This window comes from Odontesthes bonariensis, chromosome 8, assembly GCF_027942865.1.
Source record: "Odontesthes bonariensis isolate fOdoBon6 chromosome 8, fOdoBon6.hap1, whole genome shotgun sequence".
NCBI lineage: Eukaryota > Metazoa > Chordata > Actinopteri > Atheriniformes > Atherinopsidae > Odontesthes > Odontesthes bonariensis.
In genome coordinates, this window is record NC_134513.1 from 467,107 (window position 1) to 489,393 (window position 22,287).

The following is a 22,287-nucleotide window of genomic DNA, read 5'->3' on the forward strand; positions in this document are numbered from 1 at the left end:
CCCAGAAATATCTGAGTGCTGATGGCATTATTTCAGAAGTCATAATGTGTTATTTTGTACAGTGACATATTCCCGGCTGAGTGTGTTTCACATTTTGTCCTAATGCGGCTCATTTCTAAGCCTGATGTGAGGTGGCAGCAGATGAAAGGAGGCGCTGCGGATTTGTGCTGCCAGTCAGCTTTTAACGGCCCGAGCTTCATGCCAAGAGGAATAAAACAGAGTTCTAATCCAAGATGAAGGGATTTCAGGATTATGGCTGCGTGTTCTGAAGGTTGTGTTTGAACGGGACCTTTAAAAAGGGCCAAGTCTGCTCTCACTGTGACCATAAAAGGAGAAAAGGCTCCAGATGCATGAGGAACGCACGCTGGAACGCACAAGCACAGCTTCAATAAAAGTCTTTAATAACAGAAAGCTTGTTTTTCAGACAAAAGAACAGAAATCATTTTAATAAATCACAGAAACACAAATAAGCAGCCAGACATTAAGGTTACAGGACCACCGAATTTACACACCCGAGGCACACAAGAAGAGTTGGTTTCATGCCACATTTACACCGAAATACACAACGTTAGAACACTTAAAGAACATCAGCTATGGAAGTTTTTCTGTGCCATCAGTTTGAATACGCATTTCTAATACTGAATTTTTACAGCATCAAAATCAGACTTTGAATTTGAAAAACCAACAGTGTAAAAAAAAATCAATTTCTAAAAACAAAAATTCAGTGGAAAAAAGAACCAACATGGATTTATTCATTCTTTTCCATTGAATTTTTTTAAGTTTAATTTTTTTCCACTGAATTTTTGTTTTTAGAAATTTATTTTTTTTACACTGTTGGTTTTTCAAATTCAAAGTCTGATTTTGGTTCTGTAAAAATTCAATATTAGAAATTCGTATTCAAACTCTGATGGCAGAAAAACTTCCATCATCAGCCACCATTCAGTTAGAACACTTAAAGAACATCAGAACAGATAAACCCGTGCAGGGACGTTACTCTCATACAGAACACGTTGGAATGGACTCAGTTTGCTGTATTCTATGGCTGCATATTAGTATTAGTTCAGTGTGGGGCTGTGGGTCGCTTCAACAGAACCGGAGTGGATCAAACAGAACCGGAGTGGATCGAACAGAACCGGAGTGGATCAAACAGAACCGGAGTGGATCAAACAGAACTGGAGTGGATCGACGGAACAGAACCGTGTCAAAGTAAAAAATAAAGCAGCAGTATCGCCTTTCTCTAAATAAGTAGAGTAAGAACGGCCAACGTGACGCAGTTTATGTCTCAAAATTTTGTGAAATGAGCAAAAAATAAAAAATAAAAAAGTAAATCAGGCCCCGCCGGACCCCCCTCCCCGGGAGAATAAGCTGAGGGCCCCCCAGGGCCCATCAGTAAACTACAGAGTGTAACCTCTGGAATGTATCTGCCCTCCAACAGGTCTGTGGTTCCTGGTTTCTGGTTTCTGGTGATTCTCCAAAGATCCAGGACCAGCACGGATCCACCGGGCTGGAGACATCTGGAGCTGCTGGACTCTTCCAGACTGATGCAGAAACAGTGAATGAACTCTGAGAAAACACTCAAAGTCGATCTGATTTAAAGGCGTTCAGTGAGCGCTCTCAGTGAGGAGAATCAGAGTCTTTCCTGACCAACAAGCCGAGCTAAAAAGCAGAATTTCACCGTCTAAAACCAGGATTTTTACAGCACTTCACTTCTGCTGCTCGCGCTTCGGTAAAATCTAGAAAATAAACTGAAACAGCAGGAATGGGGTTTAAAGATTAACTGATAAACTTATAATACGGTCAAAAAACTCTGAGGTACTCTCTTCTTTAAAGAAATGTTCCTTTATTTTTAGGAGAATTAGTAGGAATTCTCCACCAGTAGAACTATTCTTATACTCCAGTCAATGTGTTTGGCTCCCTGTAGAAGGGTTAGAGCCTCAGATAGGGTTAGAGGGTTAGGGTAGGGTTAGAGCCTCAGATAGGGTTAGAGGGTTAGGGTAGGGTTAGAGTCTCAGATAGCGTTAGAGGGTTAGAGCCTCAGATAGGGTTAGAGGGTTAGGGTAGGGTTAGAGTCTCAGATAGCGTTAGAGGGTTAGAGCCTCAGATAGGGTTAGAGGGTTAGGGTAGGGTTAGAGCCTCAGATAGGGTTAGAGGGTTAGGGTAGGGTTAGAGCCTCAGATAGGGTTAGAGGGTTAGGGTAGGGTTAGAGTCTCAGATAGCGTTAGAGGGTTAGAGCCTCAGATAGGGTTAGAGGGTTAGGGTAGGGTTAGAGTCTCAGATAGGGTTAGAGGGTTAGGGTAGGGTTAGAGCCTCAGATAGGGTTAGAGGGTTAGGGTAGGGTTAGAGCCTCAGATAGGGTTAGAGGGTTAGGGTAGGGTTAGAGTCTCAGATAGCGTTAGAGGGTTAGAGTCTCAGATAGGGTTAGAGGGTTAGGGTAGGGTTAGAGCCTCAGATAGGGTTAGAGGGTTAGGGTAGGGTTAGAGTCTCAGATAGGGTTAGATGGTTAGGGTAGGGTTAGAGCCTCAGATAGCGTTAGATGGTTAGGGTAGGGTTAGAGTCTCAGATAGCGTTAGAGGGTTAGGGTAGGGTTAGAGTCTCAGATAGCGTTAGAGGGTTAGAGTCTCAGATAGGGTTAGAGGGTTAGGGTAGGGTTAGAGTCTCAGATAGGTTTAGAGGGTTAGGGTAGGGTTAGAGCCTCAGATAGGGTTAGAGGGTTAGGGTAGGGTTAGAGTCTCAGATAGCGTTAGAGGGTTAGGGTAGGGTTAGAGCCTCAGATAGGGTTAGAGGGTTAGGGTAGGGTTAGAGTCTCAGATAGCGTTAGAGGGTTAGGGTAGGGTTAGAGTCTCAGATAGCGTTAGAGGGTTAGAGTCTCAGATAGCGTTAGAGGGTTAGAGTCTCAGATAGGGTTAGAGGGTTAGAGGGTTAGAGTCTCAGATAGCGTTAGAGGGTTAGAGGGTTAGAGTCTCAGATAGCGTTAGAGGGTTAGAGGGTTAGAGTCTCAGATAGCGTTAGAGGGTTAGAGGGTTAGAGTCTCAGATAGCGTTAGAGGGTTAGAGGGTTAGAGTCTCAGATAGCGTTAGAGGGTTAGAGTCTCAGATAGCGTTAGAGGGTTAGGGTAGGGTTAGAGTCTCAGATAGGGTTAGAGGGTTAGAGTCTCAGATAGGGTTAGAGGGTTAGGGTAGGGTTAGAGTCTCAGATAGCGTTAGAGGGTTAGGGTAGGGTTAGAGTCTCAGATAGGGTTAGAGGGTTAGGGTAGGGTTAGAGCCTCAGATAGGGTTAGAGGGTTAGGGTAGGGTTAGAGCCTCAGATAGGGTTACAGGGTTAGAGGGTTAGAGCCTCAGATAGGGTTACAGGGTTAGAGGGTTAGGGTAGGGTTAGAGTCTCAGATAGCGTTAGAGGGTTAGGGTAGGGTTAGAGCCTCAGATAGGGTTAGAGGGTTAGGGTAGGGTTAGAGTCTCAGATAGCGTTAGAGGGTTAGAGTCTCAGATAGGGTTAGAGGGTTAGGGTAGGGTTAGAGCCTCAGATAGGGTTAGAGGGTTAGGGTAGGGTTAGAGTCTCAGATAGGGTTAGATGGTTAGGGTAGGGTTAGAGCCTCAGATAGCGTTAGAGTCTCAGATAGGGTTAGAGGGTTAGAGGGTTAGAGCCTCAGATAGGGTTAGAGGGTTAGGGTAGGGTTAGAGCCTCAGATAGGGTTACAGGGTTAGAGGGTTAGAGCCTCAGATAGGGTTACAGGGTTAGGGTAGGGTTAGAGTCTCAGATAGCGTTAGAGGGTTAGGGTAGGGTTAGAGCCTCATATAGGGTTAGAGTCTCAGATAGGGTTAGTCTCAGATAGGATTAGAGTCTCAGATAGGGTTAGAGTCTCAGATAGGGTTAGAGTCTCAGATAGGGTTAGAGTCTCAGATAGGGTTAGTCTCAGATAGGATTAGAGTCTCAGATAGGGTTAGAGTCTCAGATAGGGTTAGAGTCTCAGATAGGGTTAGAGTCTCAGATAGGGTTAGAGCCTCAGATAGGGTTAGAGCCTCAGATAGGGTTAGAGTCTCAGATAGGATTAGAGTCTCAGATAGGATTAGAGTCTCAGATAGGGTTAGAGTCTCAGATAGGGTTAGTCTCAGATAGGGTTAGTCTCAGATAGGGTTAGAGTCTCAGATAGGGTTAGTCTCAGATAGGGTTAGAGTCTCAGATAGGGTTAGTCTCAGATAGGATTAGAGTCTCAGATAGGATTAGAGTCTCAGATAGGGTTAGAGCCTCAGATAGGGTTAGAGCCTCAGATAGGGTTAGAGCCTCAGATAGGATTAGAGCCTCAGATAGGGTTAGAGGGTTAGGGTAGGGTTAGAGCCTCAGATAAATATCAGGATCAAACCAGAAACAACTCCCACAAAGCGAATATTTGACTAGTTTCTTTCATGGTTTTTGTCTCTGATTCTCCAGAATAGAATAGGTCAGAATAGAGTTCCTGTCAGATTTGATATTTGAATATCAGGAGAAGCTGTGGCTGCAGGGAATAAGTTCAGGCACAGACTCTGCTACATTTAGCCAGATGTTGATCTTCCTCAGGCTGATGTCACAGACGCTACATCTTTGTTTTTTAGTGATCGAGCCGGCTTCTTCTTCCACAGACCCGTCGGTTCTGATATGAAGTCTGTACGCAGAGCTCTGCTAAACCTGAGGGAGGCGCCGGTTTGCAGTTCACCTCCAACTGAGATACATCAAGAGGTGATAAATCTGCAAATCTGCACTGCTGAGGACTGAAATCATCTGATATCTGGTCATTCATTCATAATCGGTCCTCAAACATGAGCGTATTCATGTTCATGTATTCATGACATCAGTCAGATCTCAAACTGCACTTTAAAGTAAAATAAAACTGAGGAAGTTTATCCTCCATCCTGTCTGCAGGGCAGCACAGGCCATGGACACAGTGATCACTTATGATGTCATCTCATCGGTGATGTCACAGCGTTATTGCACGGCGCCATGCGGGACGGGACCTCCTCTTTCTTTTCTTATGGCTTATCAGACTCCAGCATTACGTATTAATTACTAATAATCTTTACAGCGAAGACGGAACAAAACGGGTCTCACCGCGAAATATTAATTTGGTCCTTTTGAAAGAAATGTAATATTGCTCAAAGACGAGACAAAGCTGAACGAGGCTTTACCCCTAGGGGTACGCGGCGCACGGGGAGTTTTTTTTTTTTTAAGGCGTCACACAAAAGTGTTTAGTCCCAAGCTCGTAATATGTGGACAAAATAATGTCTGCTGTGGAATTTAGTATTTTAAAGAAGATAAATCTTCTCAGCATGGGCCTATGTCGAGCTCATCAATAGGGATAAAACTTTTTGACGGATAAAAAGTCCATGACCTAAAAATAAAGAATTTGTATTCTATATTTTTAGGTCTAACCTTTGTAGGTTAGTAAATAACAGCGGTTTTAGCTGAAGGCGTCCTGTGAACAGTTTTACAGGCGTCTCTTTCACTGTTGCGGTTTATAGGAAAAATGCCTTTTGGGCCACAGGGGATTTATTGCTGCAATACCACGAGTGGCCACTGGGAGGCGGTGCCGTATCCATTTTTAATACATCCATGAGCGCCACACGGACTCATGGAGGTTCGGATGTGTTTCCTGGGATATGAATGTCCTCTGATTGTTTATTTATTTAGTTTATGTGCACGTAAAATAACTAAAATCACGACATAGTGGAACTGTCATGAAGGAACTGATTATCAGCTCGGGCGGTCTGAGAAGGTTCGGTGGAGTTAAATCAACCAGGAGAGCCGAGATCATCGTTATATTAACGGTTATTTCTCTTATTTTAGCCCGAAACTCTACTTTTGTTCTCAGTTGTTGTTTGAAGAGGTTTGGATGTGAAAAACTACGACATTAATGTTCGTAAAAGATCGCAGTTGGACAATGATTAAAGGTTACTCTTGGATTTAATCAATATTTAATTAAAGCTAACGTTAGCATGTCTGTCGGATCAGAAACTGCAGAGTCAGCGTGTCGTGTGGTTTCAGGTTATGTTTCAGATGTTGTAGAAACAGTAAAGTAAGTATTTTATGGCTAAGTAAGTATTTTTCTGCGTCATCGTCAGTGAGACGATTAGAAAATAAAAGCTTCTTTAAGGTTGTTGAGTTTCAAAGTTTAAATCAGAAAGGCTCAAAACTTATTATTAACATAATTATTGCAAAAATGGCTTTTTTTGTGGTGGAATGTCTGTTAATAACATGTTCACACGTACACACTCATTCACAAACACACATTTTACTCAACGCCATGCATTTAAATGAGTCTGACCTCATAATTACAATGATTCACCATCATAGTCCCTTTAAACTCCTGAATGCTGCCATCAGATATCCAAACATCTTATTTGTATACACTGATTCAGTACTTTAGTACCTCTGCATTAAATTAAAGTGGTAAAACATTCACTGTTTTAGCTGAATAAACGGATCATTTGTAAATTTGTAAATGATTTTACAATGTTGTTGATTATCACGAGATCCCATGTTTTCTATTTCAGATCAAGTAGAGAAAAAAATGATGGAATCATGAACCAAAAACACCAAAAATCTCATTTGTACTTTGTTTCAGCTTCAGTTTCAGTTTCCACCTTAAATCTGACCTCAGTTTGCTGCTCGTGTCTATCACTTTTTCCTCTCCTGTATCTTAGAAAAGGTTTCATGCTTAACGGTCAGCTGCTGAATGAAATAAGTTTCATGTCACATCGTGATTTAAAGCTGATTTTCTGACGGGCTTCGTGCATCCTGTCGGCAGATTTCACCTTCAGAGGAGCTATCAGAACTTTCTAAATGATTTCTCTCCTCGGGGGAATCACAGATACACGACACTCCCCATAAATCTGGTACATTTGTGGGATTCTTTTCCAGTTTTGCAACATTATTTGGGAGTTTTGATCCCACTGACATCTGAACATGAGGAGAAAAACTCACAAAGTCGATGATAAAGGGAAGAAAGAGAGACAATGAGATGCTGTAAAAGCTTTAGTTTCCCGTCCTCACTGTTCACCCGGCGGGAGAAGCAGTCGGGGGGAAGATCTGAGCCGATGGAAGACTGTGAGCCAGTTCAGCACCGTGTAAAAATCACCCGGTGCGGAGGCTTTCACCTCCCTTTAAAAAAGCACTTTGGTCATTTTTAAACTGATAGGTGTCTCCAGCACACGGAGGTCTGAGAGATGCAGCTGCTGGTGAACCGTGAGGAATCTGCTGAGAGTGAGAGAACCGTTTGGAAGCTGCGTGGCGACTAATGAAGGTTTCAGAGATTAAATACCGAGCGGGACGAGCAGAATATTTACTGTCAGGGTTCAGCAGCAGAGAGGCCGACCTGCTGAGCTGTGGAGAGTGAAAGATGTTTTAAATCTGAGGTCCCAAAGACCAGGCGGCCTGTTGGTGGTGGAAGTATTGCTGAGCTGAGGACACAGACGGGTGGAGCTGGCAGGACGAGGTGTTAGTCGGAGAAGAGGCTGGCGAAGGACTGCCGGAGGCTGCGGATGGTCTCCGCTTTGGCCTCGTCGTCCGTCGGGTTTCCTCGTAGCGTCTCCGTGAAGGAGTTGGTCAGACTCTGGGATTTACTGCAGGGAGAGGTCACAGGGAAAAGGTTAGCGTAGCCTAAAGTTAGCGTCCTGACAGAAGGGGGCGGAGCCGGGCTGGCGGGGCGAACTCACTTCAGCTGAGGCGACGCTTTCTGAGCTCCAGGGCCGGAGGAGGCGGGCAGGGGGCCCGGCTGGAAGGCCTGGCTGGGAGAGGTGGAGGCCGAGCGGGCTCTCTGGGGGGAACCCTGGGCTGACTGGGACGGGGAGGCAGAGGCAGAGCGGTGCCCTCCTGTGGTACGTGCACACACACGTGCACACACACACACACACACACACACACACGTGCAAACACTAAGGCTTTCACTGAACTCGCTGTGGAAAGGTGAAGCAGCTGTGATGGAGCGTCCTCTTACCTCTCCTGGGCTGCGTGGTCTGAGAGGGAAACAGGAAGAGAAGCAGAAACAGTTTAACATCGGCCGAACATCGCCCGAACATCGGCCTAACATCGGCCTAACATCGGCCTAACATCTGCCTAACATCTGCCTAACATCGACCTAACATCGGCCTAACATCGGCCTAACATCGGCCTAACATCGGCCAAACATCGGCCTAACGCCTGCCTAACGCCTGCCTAACGCCGGCCTAACGTCTGCCTAACGTTGGCCTAACGTCGGCCTAACGTCTGCCTAACGTCGGCCTAACGTCTGCCTAACGTCTGCCTAACGTCGGCCTAACGTCGGCCTAACGTCGGCCTAACGTCGGCCTAACGTCTGCCTAACGTCGGCCTAACGTCGGCCGAACATCGGCCTAACATCGGCCTAACATCTGCCTAACATCTGCCTAACGTCGGCCTAACGTCGGCCTAACGTCTGCCTAACGTCTGCCTAACGTCGGCCTAACGTCGGCCTAACGTCTGCCTAACGTCGGCCTAACGTCGGCCGAACATCGGCCTAACATCGGCCTAACATCGGCCTAACATCTGCTTAACATCGGCCGAACATCGGCCTAACATCGGGCTAACATCGACCTAACATCGGCCTAACATCGGCCTAACATCGGCCTAACATCTGCCTAACATCTGCCTAACATCGACCTAACATCGGCCTAACATCTGCCTAACATCTGCCTAACATCGGCCTAACGTCGGCCTAACGTCTGCCTAACGTCGGCCTAACGTCGGCCTAACGTCTGCCTAACGTCGGCCTAACGTCTGCCTAACGTCTGCCTAACGTCGGCCTAACGTCGGCCTAACGTCGGCCTAACGTCTGCCTAACGTCTGCCTAACGTCGGCCTAACGTCGGCCGAACGTCGGCCGAACATCGGCCTAACATCGGCCTAACATCTGCCTAACATCTGCTTAACATCGGCCTAACATCGGCCTAACATCTGCCTAACATCGGCCTAACATCTGCCTAACATCGGGCTAACATCGACCTAACATCGGCCTAACATCTGCCTAACATCGCCCTAACATCGGCCTAACATCTGCCTAACATCGGCCTGACATCGGCCTGACATCGGCCTGACATCTGCCTGACATCTGCCTGACATCTGCCTAACATCGGCCTAACATCTGCCTAACATCGGCCTAACATCGGCCAAACATCGGCCTAACATCTGCCTAACATCTGCCTAACATCTGCCTGACATCTGCCTGACATCTGCCTAACATCGGCCTAACATCGGCCTAACATCTGCCTAACATCGCCCTAACATCGCCCTAACATCGGCCTAACATCGGCCTAACATCGGCCTAACATCTGGCTAACATCGGCCTAACATCGGCCTAACATCGGCCTAACATCGGCCTAACATCTGGCTAACATCGGCCTAACATCGGCCTAACATCTGCCTAACATCGGCCTAACATCGGCCTAACATCTGCCTAACATCGGCCTAACATCTGTCTAACATCGGCCTAACATCTGCCTAACATCGGCCTAACATCTGCCTAACATAGGCCTAACATCTGTCTAACATCTGCCTGACATCTGCCTAACATCGGCCTAACATCTGCCTAACATCGGCCTAACATCGGCCTAACATCGACCTAACATCGGCCTAACATCGGCCTAACATCAGCCTAACATCTGCCTAACATCGGCCTAACATCGGCCTATCATCGGCCAAACATCTGCCTAACATCGGCCTAACATCGGCCAAACATCGGCCTAACATCAGCCAATCGGTCCAGAGTTTAAGGATTCAGAACAATAAGAATGTTTCCTCGAGCGGAGCGGTAACATCTGGAAGGAGGTCGGCGTACCTTGACAGAGGAAGGTGGAGGGGGCGTGGACACCCCCAGCAGCACCTCGGCCATCTTGCCGTAGACCAGGTCAGTGATCAGCTGTTTGTCCTCCTCCAGGTGCTCACCAATCAGAGGCATGGAGCTGTCCATCACCTGCACAGAGGCAAGGCAATTTTATCTGTAGAGCACGGTTCGTACACAAGGTAATTAAAAGTTCTTCACAGCTACATAAAATCACAAGAAGGCAATAAAATCATTAAAAAAATTAAATTAAATAAAAATCATTAAAAATAATCATTAATTCATTCATTTAAAAGCAAAGAGTGCAGATAAAATACTTTCAGGTGTCATATGCACAGCTAAACAGAACTGTTTTCAGCCTTTGTCAGAGTTGAGGCCTGTCTAACATCTTCTGGAAGGCTGTTCCAGATGTTAGGGGCATCAAACTGAGGCAGGAGACCCCTCCCTGGGGTAGGAGACCCCTCTCTGAGGCAGGAGACCCCTCTCTGAGGCAGGAGACCCCTCCCCGAGGCAGGAAGCCCCTCCCTGAGGCAGGAGACCCCTCCCTGGGGTAGGAGACCCCTCCCCGAGGCAGGAGGCCCCTCCCTGGGGCAGGAGACCCCTCCCCGAGGCAGGAGACCCCTCCCTGAGGCAGGAGACCCCTCCCTGGGGTAGGAGACCCCTCCCCGAGGCAGGAGACCCCTCCCTGGGGCAGGTTCACTGTGTACAAAAATGTACTTTTGGCGCCCCCAAGGGGTGGGAAAGAAAATTGTGGCAGGGAAAGAAGAGTAGCGATTTTCTTTCCCACCCCTTGGGGGCGCCACAGCACGATTCTGAGCATAATTTTGAAGTCAGCATTGGATTCCTTGACCAAGAAAACATAGGATTGGCATGTTAAATTGAGTTTTTAGGTTGTTTAGAGGCCACGGTAGCTGAAATTCTGTATTTTATGGCGCCCGCTTTGAAATTTCCAAAATGGCCGCCATACAGGTGTCTGTTCCAAGTGGAAACATTGGTTTTTGGAAGGTCTGCAGATTCCAAAAATGTATAGGTCAACAAATCCCCCAAATATTCCCACAAAAGTACATTTTTGTGCACAGTGAACCTGACTATAAGTCTGCTTTAGACACTATTCCTTTGATTCTGGCAATGTTTTTTAGATGGTAAAAAGCTGCTGATGTTACAGATTTAATGTGGCTGTTAAAGTTCAGGTCTGAGTCCAATATTACCCCGAGATTTCTAACCTGATAGTTAGGTTTTAGAGAGAGTCTCAAGGTGACTGATAACACTTTCTCTTTGTTTCTGTGGGCCACAGACAATGATTTCAGTTTTGTCTGAGTTTAGCTGGAGGAAACTGTTTTGCATCCACACACTGATCTGTTCCATGCAGCGACACAGTGTATCTACAGGCCCGTGTTCTCCTGCCGTCAGTGACACGTAGATCTGAGTGTCATCTGCATAGTTGTGGTAGGACACATTATAGCTGCGTATTAGCTGGCCTAGTGGGAGCATGTACAGATTGAACATTAGGGGTCCCAGGATTGACCCCTGGGGAACCTCACAGGTCAGTTACCGATTTCAACAACATACTTCCTGTCCTCCAGATAGGACTTGAACCAGTTTAAAGCACGACCAGAGATTCCCACCCAGTCTTCTAACCTCTGTAATAAGATCGCATGGTCAACTGTGTCAAAGGCAGCACTCAGGTCCAGCAGAACTAAGACTGACGCTGTGTTCGAAACCGCTTACTTCAGTAAAATCATCAATAAAACAATTCTGTGGTGGTTTATAAATGGTGATATAAAGTATGGAAGATTGTTTTATCTCCATTTTGAATGACACATACTCAAATGATGAAAAAAACAAATGGCAGCTTGTGGGTGGGTATATTGTCCCTGAACATGGCCCAAACACCCCCACCCCTCTGGTTTTCTCCTGTTTCAGACACTAAACTGAAGTGAGGTGGACTAGACTCAATCAGGACTGCATTAGCTGTGTTTCTGTCTCAGTTAAAAACATAAAATCAAGATCGTGAGAGGAAATAAAACCATTCATCAGGAATGATTTGTTACTTAAAGATCTGACATTGAACACTGCGTGTTTGGGATTAGTTATAGTTGAACTGGATGCTGATGTGGATAAGATTTCTCTGATTGGACAGTCTGATTGTCCCTCTCTTCCCTCCATCCCTGGACCTCTGGCTGAGATGGTGTTTACCAACACAGAGGCCCTTAGCCTCCCAGACAACAGACATCAGGGCAGCTGCAGTGTGGCTGCCCCTCCATCAGGGGGCAGAGCTGCATCTCTAAAGGTCCATGATTCCAACAGCCATCAGTCATTTTCTGTGGATCACATGTGGAACATGGAGTCTGAGGTCAGAGGACCTGAACCCTCTGCTGGCCTTAGATCCAGCTCAGAGCCTGATGGACCTGAACCCTCTGAGTTCCCTTGTTCTTCGCAGCTCTCGGCCTGTCGGGTTCTCCCTGTTCTGATCTGAAGTTCTGCCCACAGCAGGCAGCTTTTACAGCTGCCCCCAGATTCTTGGCCAGGATTCTGCCTGAGGAAGGGTGAGGCCGGCTGAGTCATGACCACATGGGACTGAGAGGCCGGCAGACCGTCGGCCCACTTCAGACACTTCAGAGCCGGATCCACCCTGCTGATTTATTAGGGTCCAGAGTTAGAGAGCAGAGATGCTGATCTGCCCCCTGCTGCCCCCTGAAATTTGAAATTAAGGAGTTTTTTTTTTTTTTTAAATCAGGCATAACAAAAAAATTAAAAATCCCTAAAAATCAATGTTCTTGCTAATCATTGACATATCCCAGACCATAAGCATTCCATATTTTGAAAATAATGGCACCTAAAGGCTTAAAATTTGGGAAAAAATTCTAATTAAAAAAAATTGTTTTTAGAAATTGATTTTTTTTACACTGTTGGTTTTTCAAATTCATAGTCTGATTTTGATGCTTTAAAAATTCAATATTAGAAATTCGTATTCAAACTCTGATGGCACAGAAAAACTTCCATACAGATAACTCATCATATGGCGTTGACAAGCCACTGTTTATCCACTTCCTGTCAGTATCATGTAACACACAAAGTCATTTTGTGCTGTGGGACATGAAGTCATCAGCGTCTGTTCACTTTTCCATTAAAGTGCCACAGAGTTGCTGTTTCACCAGCTGGAGTTCAGAGATAATGAAGTGAGCAGATCATTACTTTTCATCAGGCCGAAGTGTCTCGGCTGTTGTGTTTGTGCTGAACTGAAAACAGACTCCCAGTTAATTAAATGGCACCGAGGGTTAGAGCGGGAAGAAGAAGTGGACAATTAAGAGGAAATGTCGATCATCGGGGAACACTCCTGCTCAACTCTATCGCTGCTTACTCTGTCCAAACAGTCCTGCTTTTAGACTGCGTCCCCGGGGAGCTATGAGATATTTCCTGAGACAGTTTGAGACTTATTTACTTTCTTCACAGCTGACCTCACCCTGCACATAGATAGAGAGGAGTGATGTCATGCCCTCAGCCTAAATATGGCCATGTTAGATATAACAGCCTGTTTCCTCAGATGTCAAGGCTCAGGAAGCTGTGCTGAAAGCTAAATGAACTGCCATGACACAACTATTTGAGTCCTACTCCTCTCCTGGTAAAACCTTAAAAGGAGGATTTGTCTCACAACATTATTATTTCACATTCATGTACCTTTATGCTACTACGTCAACATTAAACTTGAAATATCAGCGTTATTTGGTTGCTAAAGTACAGTAAAACTAGGCTACAAACACGATTACCTTGTTAGCAAACACGACATTAGCATGAACTTGGAGTTGTGGAGCCCTCTGGTTGGTTTTACAGCTTCCTGGAGGAATTAGCTGTCTGATTAGCTCATAAATGCTCAACTATCGATCAGTTAGTGACTGACTTTGTTTTCTGTTTGAGCTCAATCAAACCCTGATCTTTGCTAAATGCTAACTTTATTTATTTTCTGTTTATTGCTGGGAAGCTACATTAGTTTAAAGTAGATTTATTATAATTTTTCTCCTAAAATCCGCCTGCTAGGTTTAGACACAACACTAATAAGAGCAGGGAGACTCAACAAAACAAAAATATGAGACATAACCCAAAGACATTAGCAAGGACCACTGAGACATTGGTTTTATGTTAAGTTGGGTGAGAGTTAGCATAAAACTTTAGCAGCTTGTATGTTACATGATGGGACACCAAAGACCCTTAAATGTGAACATCTTCAGCAATGGTGGGACACCAAAGACCCTTAAATGTGAACATCTTCAGCAGCTTGTGACACCAAAGACCCTTAAATGTGAACATCTTCAGCAGCTTGGGACACCAAAGACCCTTAAATGTGAACATCTTCAGCAGCTTGGGACACCAAAGACCCTTAAATGTGAACATCTTTAGCAGCTTGTGACACCAAATACCCTTAAATGTGAACATCTTCAGCAGCTTGGGACACCAAAGACCCTTAAATGTGAACATCTTTAGCAGCTTGGGACACCAAAGACCCTTAAATGTGAACATCTTCAGCAGCTTGTGCCACCAAAGACCCTTAAATGTGAACATCTTCAGCAGCTTGTGCCACCAAAGACCCTTAAATGTGAACATCTTTAGCAGCTTGTGCCACCAAAGACCCTTAAATGTGAACATCTTCAGCAGCTTGTGCCACCAAAGACCCTTAAATGTGAACATCTTCAGCAGTGGTGGGACACCAAAGACCCTTAAATGTGAACATCTTCAGCAGTGGTGGGACACCAAAGACCCTTAAATGTGAACATCTTCAGCAGTGGTGGGACACCAAAGACCCTTAAATGTGAACATCTTCAGCAGTGGTGGGACACCAAAGACCCTTAAATGTGAACATCTTCAGCAGCTTGGGACACCAAAGACCCTTAAATGTGAACATCTTCAGCAGCTTGGGACACCAAAGACCCTTAAATGTGAACATCTTCAGCAGCTTGGGACACCAAAGACCCTTAAATGTGAACATCTTTAGCAGCTTGGGACACCAAAGACCCTTAAATGTGAACACCTTCAGCAGTGGTGGGACACCAAAGACCCTTAAATGTGAACATCTTCAGCAGCTTGGGACACCAAAGACCCTTAAATGTGAACATCTTCAGCAGCTTGTGCCACCAAAGACCCTTAAATGTGAACATCTTTAGCAGCTTGTGCCACCAAAGACCCTTAAATGTGAACATCTTCAGCAGCTTGTGCCACCAAAGACCCTTAAATGTGAACATCTTCAGCAGTGGTGGGACACCAAAGACCCTTAAATGTGAACATCTTCAGCAGTGGTGGGACACCAAAGACCCTTAAATGTGAACATCTTCAGCAGTGGTGGGACACCAAAGACCCTTAAATGTGAACATCTTCAGCAGTGGTGGGACACCAAAGACCCTTAAATGTGAACATCTTCAGCAGCTTGGGACACCAAAGACCCTTAAATGTGAACATCTTCAGCAGCTTGGGACACCAAAGACCCTTAAATGTGAACATCTTCAGCAGCTTGGGACACCAAAGACCCTTAAATGTGAACATCTTTAGCAGCTTGGGACACCAAAGACCCTTAAATGTGAACACCTTCAGCAGTGGTGGGACACCAAAGACCCTTAAATGTGAACATCTTCAGCAGCTTGGGACACCAAAGACCCTTAAATGTGAACACCTTCAGCAGTGGTGGGACACCAAAGACCCTTAAATGTGAACACCTTCAGCAGTGGTGGGACACCAAAGACCCTTAAATGTGAACATCTTCAGCAGTGGTGGGACACCAAAGACCCTTAAATGTGAACATCTTCAGCAGTGGTGGGACACCAAAGACCCTTAAATGTGAACATCTTCAGCAGTGATGGGACACCAAAGACCCTTAAATGTGAACATCTTCAGCAGTGGTGGGACACCAAAGACCCTTAAATGTGAACATCTTCAGCAGTGATGGGACACCAAAGACCCTTAAATGTGAACATCTTCAGCAGTGGTGGGACACCAAAGACCCTTAAATGTGAACATCTTTAGCAGCTTGGGACACCAAAGACCCTTAAATGTGAACATCTTCAGCAGTGGTGGGACACCAAAGACCCTTAAATGTGAACACCTTCAGCAGTGGTGGGACTCTTGACCCAGACACACTCATCTTGCTGTGGGATGAAACCCAAACATTGAACCACAGTTGCTGCGTTAGCAGACAGAGGAACAACCACTGAGCCCTGGTGTTATTTCCATGTGAGCCAGTGTTTGGTCTACAGAAAAATCTCGAGTCTGGCTGCACCCATCCCTGCTGTCTTTGACCGTGGCGTTTACCTCCCGGCATTCCCCGCCGACGGTATCAGCAACGAAGGAGGTCAACTCCAAGGATGTGCTGAAACCAGACTGATAAACTGCCTCTCTGTTTGGCTTGAACCGCTTTCGGCTGTTATCTGAAAACACACTGACCTCAATGATGTAGTCGTTGCCATCTTTTCCATGGACAGCCTTCACAGCACAGATGTCTAAGCCACCAAACATCTCAGCACAGGAGTCCACCCACATTCGATATCTGGAACAGAGGCACGCAAAGCATCCACAAACCAAAAGTTTATGAGCCGGAGCAAGGACAAGCTGAGCAGCAGCTCAGTAACATGTTAGATAATACAGAGGCTGGTCCTTCAGAACTGTGTCGGTATGTGGACGTACAGGCAGAGAAGGAACAGGAAGTTAGCAGTCAGCTCACCTGTCAGTCATTGCAATCTGCTCCAGCATGGCAGAGCCTGTGTTGGCCTTCCAGTTGCCTGAGATGGATGTTCTCCTGAAAATCACAACAGAAAAGCACATTTCAGAAGAAACGTAACCCGCTGATGTTGGAAACATCTTCTCTATGAATTAGCCCTGCAGAAAGGCTAAATCTGCCTCGTGTTTGTTCAAACATCATCACATTCCAACAGCCTCTCCGTGCACGCTCTGCAGGAGTGGAACATCTCACATGTAGGCCTTGTAGTTGTTGCCGATCTTCTGGATGCGGATGTCGTACTTGGACTGGACGAAGGGCTCGGTGGTGGCGTATGTCCCGGCCAGAGCCACCACACTGGTGATGTCCTGGAAGTCCTGCTGGTTTTCCACTTTGATCTGTGGGAGAGACGCCACCGGTCAGTGTGAGGCGTGTTATAAAGGAACATTCCTGTTGTCCCACAGGAATGTCACACTTCCTGGGTAATGAAGGGTCCCTGGATGGAAACGATGCTTTGAACAGCGTCACCATCCAGTTACGAGCCCGTAAACACGGGCTGAGGGAAAACGACGCAACTAATCAACACAAAACGCGTCTGTTACGGTTCAGGCTGTTTATCTTCTGCACTTTTTCACCATCAGACGTGTAAATCTGAGAGTTTCTTTAACGTTTTTACTCTCAGCTGAGGGGATTTTTCTCTCATGATGGCAGCTAATGCACACAGTGGGAGGCTAAAACATCAGATTCACAGATAAATACACGATGTTCGACTGCCTCTGCCACCAGAGAAGAAGGTTTTCCTTCAGCACCGGGAGCTAAACGCTGTTTAACGAGGACCTGAGAGATTACTCAGGGAAACAAAGTGTGCGGCTCCACCTCATCTGGGTGGAGGCCCACTGAGCTGCAGTAGAACCAGGAAGTCAAACCTAACTTTAGAACATTAGGATATCATAGCATTCAGTTTTTATTCACAGTCCAAACTGGACGAGTTGGTTGGGATGTTTAATATAAGATCACAGCTGGGTCGGAGCCCCTCTGTCCTTTAATGAGAGCTTCTCAGATCATAGTGAGATGGAAATGGGAGGCAAGACGAATGTCTCCATCTGGGAGCCTTAGGGAAAAACACCCATTCATATACAATCGTAAAAGAACATTAACGTCCGGGTGGAACAAAGAAACTCGGAGGAGCTTTTAAGGATGGTGCAGAAGATGAACAACAGAGGAAAATAAACTATAAAAGATTAAATCTTCAAAAGCAGGATGGTCATTTGGTCCAGTAAAGAGTCCAAACATGTAGTTTTATAACGTGAGCTCAGAACACAGAGGAGAAAACATGGGTTAGATGAACTTTAAGATGCTAACTAATGAAAACTGGGGCTAACTTAAAGTTAAGATGGTAACTAATGAAAACTGGGGGCTAACTTAAAGTTAAGATGTTAACTAATAAAACCTGGGGGTTAACTTAAAGTTAAGATGTTAACTAATAAAAAATGGGGGCTAACTTAAAGTTAAGATGCTAACTAATTAAAACTGGGGGCTAACTTAAAGTTAAGATGCTAACTAATAAAAACTGGGGAATAACTTAAAGTTAAGATGCTAACTAATGAAAACTGGGGGCTAACTTAAAGTTAAGATGCTAACTAATGAAAACTGGGGGCTAACTTAAAGTTAAGATGCTAACTAATGAAATCTAGGGGCTAACTTAAAGTTAAGATGCTAACTAATTAAAACTGGGGGCTAACTTAAAGTTAAGATGCTAACTAATGAAAACTGGGGGCTAACTTAAAGTTAAGATGGTAACTAATGAAAACTGGGGCTAACTTAAAGTTAAGATGCTAACTAATGAAATCTAGGGGCTAACTTAAAGTTAAGATGCTAACTAATGAAAGCTGGGGGTTAACTTAAAGTTAAGATGTTAACTAATAAAAAATGGGGGCTAACTTAAAGTTAAGATGCTAACTAATTAAAACTGGGGGCTAACTTAAAGTTAAGATGCTAACTAATAAAAACTGGGGAATAACTTAAAGTTAAGATGCTAACTAATGAAAACTGGGGGCTAACTTAAAGTTAAGATGCTAACTAATGAAAACTGGGGGCTAACTTAAAGTTAAGATGCTAACTAATGAAATCTAGGGGCTAACTTAAAGTTAAGATGCTAACTAATTAAAACTGGGGGCTAACTTAAAGTTAAGATGCTAACTAATGAAAACTGGGGGCTAACTTAAAGTTAAGATGGTAACTAATGAAAACTGGGGCTAACTTAAAGTTAAGATGCTAACTAATGAAATCTAGGGGCTAACTTAAAGTTAAGATGCTAACTAATGAAAACTGGGGGCTAACTTAAAGTTAAGATGCTAACTAATGAAAACTGGGGGCTAACTTAAAGTTAAGATGGTAACTAATGAAAACTGGGGCTAACTTAAAGTTAAGATGCTAACTAATGAAAACTGGGGGCTAACTTAAAGTTAAGATGCTAACTAATGAAATCTAGGGGCTAACTTAAAGTTAAGATGCTAACTAATTAAAACTGGGGGCTAACTTAAAGTTAAGATGCTAACTAATGAAAACTGGGGGCTAACTTAAAGTTAAGATGGTAACTAATGAAAACTGGGGGCTAACTTAAAGTTAAGATTTTAACTAATGGAAACTGGGGGCTAACTTAAAGTTAAGATGGTAACTAATGGAAACTGGGGGCTAACTTAAAGTTAAGATGGTAACTAATAAAAAATGGGGGCTAACTTAAAGTTAAGATGCTAACTAATAAAAAATGGGGGCTAACTTAAAGTTAAGATGGTAACTAATGGAAACTGGGGGCTAACTTAAAGTTAAGATGGTAACTAATGAAAACTGGGGGCTAACTTAAAGTTAAGATGTTAACTAATAAAAGCTGGGGGTTAACTTAAAGTTAAGATGTTAACTAATAAAAAATGGGGGCTAACTTAAAGTTAAGATGCTAACTAATTAAAACTGGGGGCTAACTTAAAGTTAAGATGCTAACTAATGAAAACTGGGGGCTAACTTAAAGTTAAGATGCTAACTAATGAAATCTAGGGGCTAACTTAAAGTTAAGATGCTAACTAATTAAAACTGGGGGCTAACTTAAAGTTAAGATGGTAACTAATGAAAACTGGGGGCTAACTTAAAGTTAAGATGCTAACTAATGAAAACTGGGGGCTAACTTAAAGTTAAGATGCTAACTAATAAAAAATGGGGCTAACTTAAAGTTAAGATGCTAACTAATAAAAAATGGGGCTAACTTAAAGTTAAGATGCTAACTAATGAAAACTGGGGGCTAACTTAAAGTTAAGATGTTAACTAATGAAATCTAGGGGCTAACTTAAAGTTAAGATGCTAACTAATGAAATCTAGGGGCTCCGCCTCTCAGCTGAAAGACTTCAAACTGCCAAAGAACACAAATGATTCCTTAAAGCTGCAGAGGGTCATTAAAAAGATGTTAAGCTTTGAAAGCTGCCGCCCTGTTTTATTTATATGATGTTTCCTTTAATATGTGCTTTAGGTTCCAGCCAAAGAGGAGGAAGCTCGTTGTTGGCAGTCCTGCCTCTTCTTCTGCACTTATTTAAGTGTATCCGTACAACATGTGGGGATAAGGCCTGAGGCCAGACAAAGTGGAATTTAACCCTTTATTGTGTCTCCCTGAAGCTTAAAAACTGAAGAAAACCACCTCTGATATTTTCTTTTCCTTAATTCTAATTCAATTCAGTTCATTTTGATCTTTAAGCACCAACACAGCCTGATTCAATCCAATTATAATCCAATTAAATGATTTAAAATTGGTCCAATTCACTAAGAATTAACATTAATGCTAACATCATGCTAACAATAATAATGCGGCAGCTACTGTGTAAATGTATGTCTTGAAATAAATAATTGACATTTATACTAAATACGTTTCGAAGAGAAAAACCTGCAGACTGTTTCTCTGAGTAAACAGATGGTGAACTGCACCAACAGCAAACCCAAGGACATACTGTACAGCCTGATTAAAACACTTATTTAAACCCTCAGTCTAGTCTAAACTGTGCTGATAATATCATATTTGATTTGCATGAGAGGAACTTAGACATATCGGTGTCAGCCTGTAGTAAAAACAGTGTTAAAGTCTCCCAGAGTAAGCAGTTCAAAATGCTAGAAATGTCATATTCACACAAATTCTATCCAAGTGGTCCCTTGACTACATTTATTTTCCTACACTGTGCGTATATGTAAAGAACAGAAGGGTAAAACATGACAGTTTGTCTCGCTTAATAACTGCTTACAAACTGTGAAAACATTAAAGTAAATGAATGAATCCAAACGAAAGAGAAGACATTTATCTGTCGTTTCCCGTGACTAAAGTGGCCCAACTGGTTACTTATCAACTCACCAAATGTGTGTGAATAAGCCTGTTTTCCAAGGAACTCACCTTTCCCATTCCAGCATAAGCGTGTCCCATCTTGACGACCACAGGGAAGGAAGGGCTTGTGACCTGGAGACAAGAACAACATCACGACTTTTACCTTAAACTGAGTGGAAAAGTACAAAAGGCCAACAGTGTTGGGTTAAACATTCAGTAAAACGCTCATATTTTCTGTTTAAACCAGCATTTTCTGTTAGTTTTCTTGTTACGGCTTCTTGGAGACGGGATATTTTCATCCCATAAAGTTATTATTGCTGGACGAGTCTGTTTATGTAAAAAATCTACGACAGCTGATAAAGAATTAATTTGTTCAGAGTCATGTAAATGGGCTTCTACTGAACTCCAATGTTCTCTCTAACTCTTTAATGTTAAAGCAGTTGATGCTAAAAGTTCATTTTGACCAGAACATTAGATTTATTTGTGCATTTCTGAGGAAAACTGAGGATTTGGCTAAATGCAAACCTTTCTGCGCACTAACATGCTTTAGGTGCTTTAGGTGCTTTAGGTGTAAAGAACAGCTCTTATACAGCTCTTAGCTAATGCTAAAACTAGCCGTGTCAGTTTGATGACTTTATGTTTATTGTAGCATTTTATGTGAAAACTGGGTCTTTGTCAACATGAACAACACCTAACACACATTAATCTAGGTGTAGAAATAAAATATTAATGGCAATATTTTGAAAAAGGAACATAGAAAAATAGACATTAAAAGGTTCCTGCTAATGCTAAAAGCTAGCTATGCCTGTTTAGTTGCTTCAGTATGTTTTTGGGGCATTTTTGCTAAAAACTGAGTATTAATCATTATGAGCATTTTTCCACATATTGGAATAAAAAAGTAATGATAATGTGATAAAAGAGAATTTAAAAAAAGTGTTAAATTTATGTGTTGTTAGCTAATGCTAAAAGCTAATTTTGTTTGTTAAATTCAGGAGGTTCATCTGTGACTGCTGAGAACATCTTTCCATAGATTCACATTCTACATGTATGTGTTTAAATAAAATGCTTTTGTCAATGTGTTGAAGGCACAATGAAAAATAAGCCTTAAAAATATTCACAAGTAGAATCTACAGTGCAAAGCGGGCGAGGAAAAGGACGTCACAGTCAAAATTAAACATGCATTAAAAGAGAAATGTGGGAAACATCGTGATTAAAAATAGACTTCTGTTTCCTTTGCTTGTGATTTGAATGTGAACTTTAAGTGTGTTACACCAAAGAGGAAGGTCCTGGGAGGAGGACCACATCTCATCAGAGTGGGTTTGAACCAACTGGACGGAGCACAAACATGTTCTTTCTCACATCTTTTAGAAGTGAAGCGGTTCAAACGCCCCTTGATAAATCTACTGATGCGATCAAA

At 43.6% G+C, this 22,287-nt stretch overlaps 1 protein-coding gene across 2 annotated transcripts in view; it reads right to left on the reverse strand.

Annotated features, from left to right (window-relative positions):
- Positions 1-3,636: 3,636 nt before the first annotated feature.
- Positions 3,637-22,287, reverse strand: part of syn3 (synapsin III) — a 166,998-nt gene continuing 148,347 nt past the window's right edge. For both annotated transcript variants that reach the window (XM_075471260.1, XM_075471261.1), the window contains exons 7-14: positions 20,940-21,002; positions 16,772-16,914; positions 16,523-16,597; positions 16,246-16,348; positions 9,817-9,951; positions 7,964-7,982; positions 7,683-7,839; positions 3,637-7,589 (exon numbers count right to left, since the gene is read on the reverse strand). In XM_075471260.1, the coding sequence (XP_075327375.1) occupies positions 7,466-7,589; positions 7,683-7,839; positions 7,964-7,982; positions 9,817-9,951; positions 16,246-16,348; positions 16,523-16,597; positions 16,772-16,914; positions 20,940-21,002 (819 nt within the window). In that variant the 3' untranslated portion in view covers positions 3,637-7,465. The remainder of the gene's footprint in view (positions 7,590-7,682; positions 7,840-7,963; positions 7,983-9,816; positions 9,952-16,245; positions 16,349-16,522; positions 16,598-16,771; positions 16,915-20,939; positions 21,003-22,287) is intronic.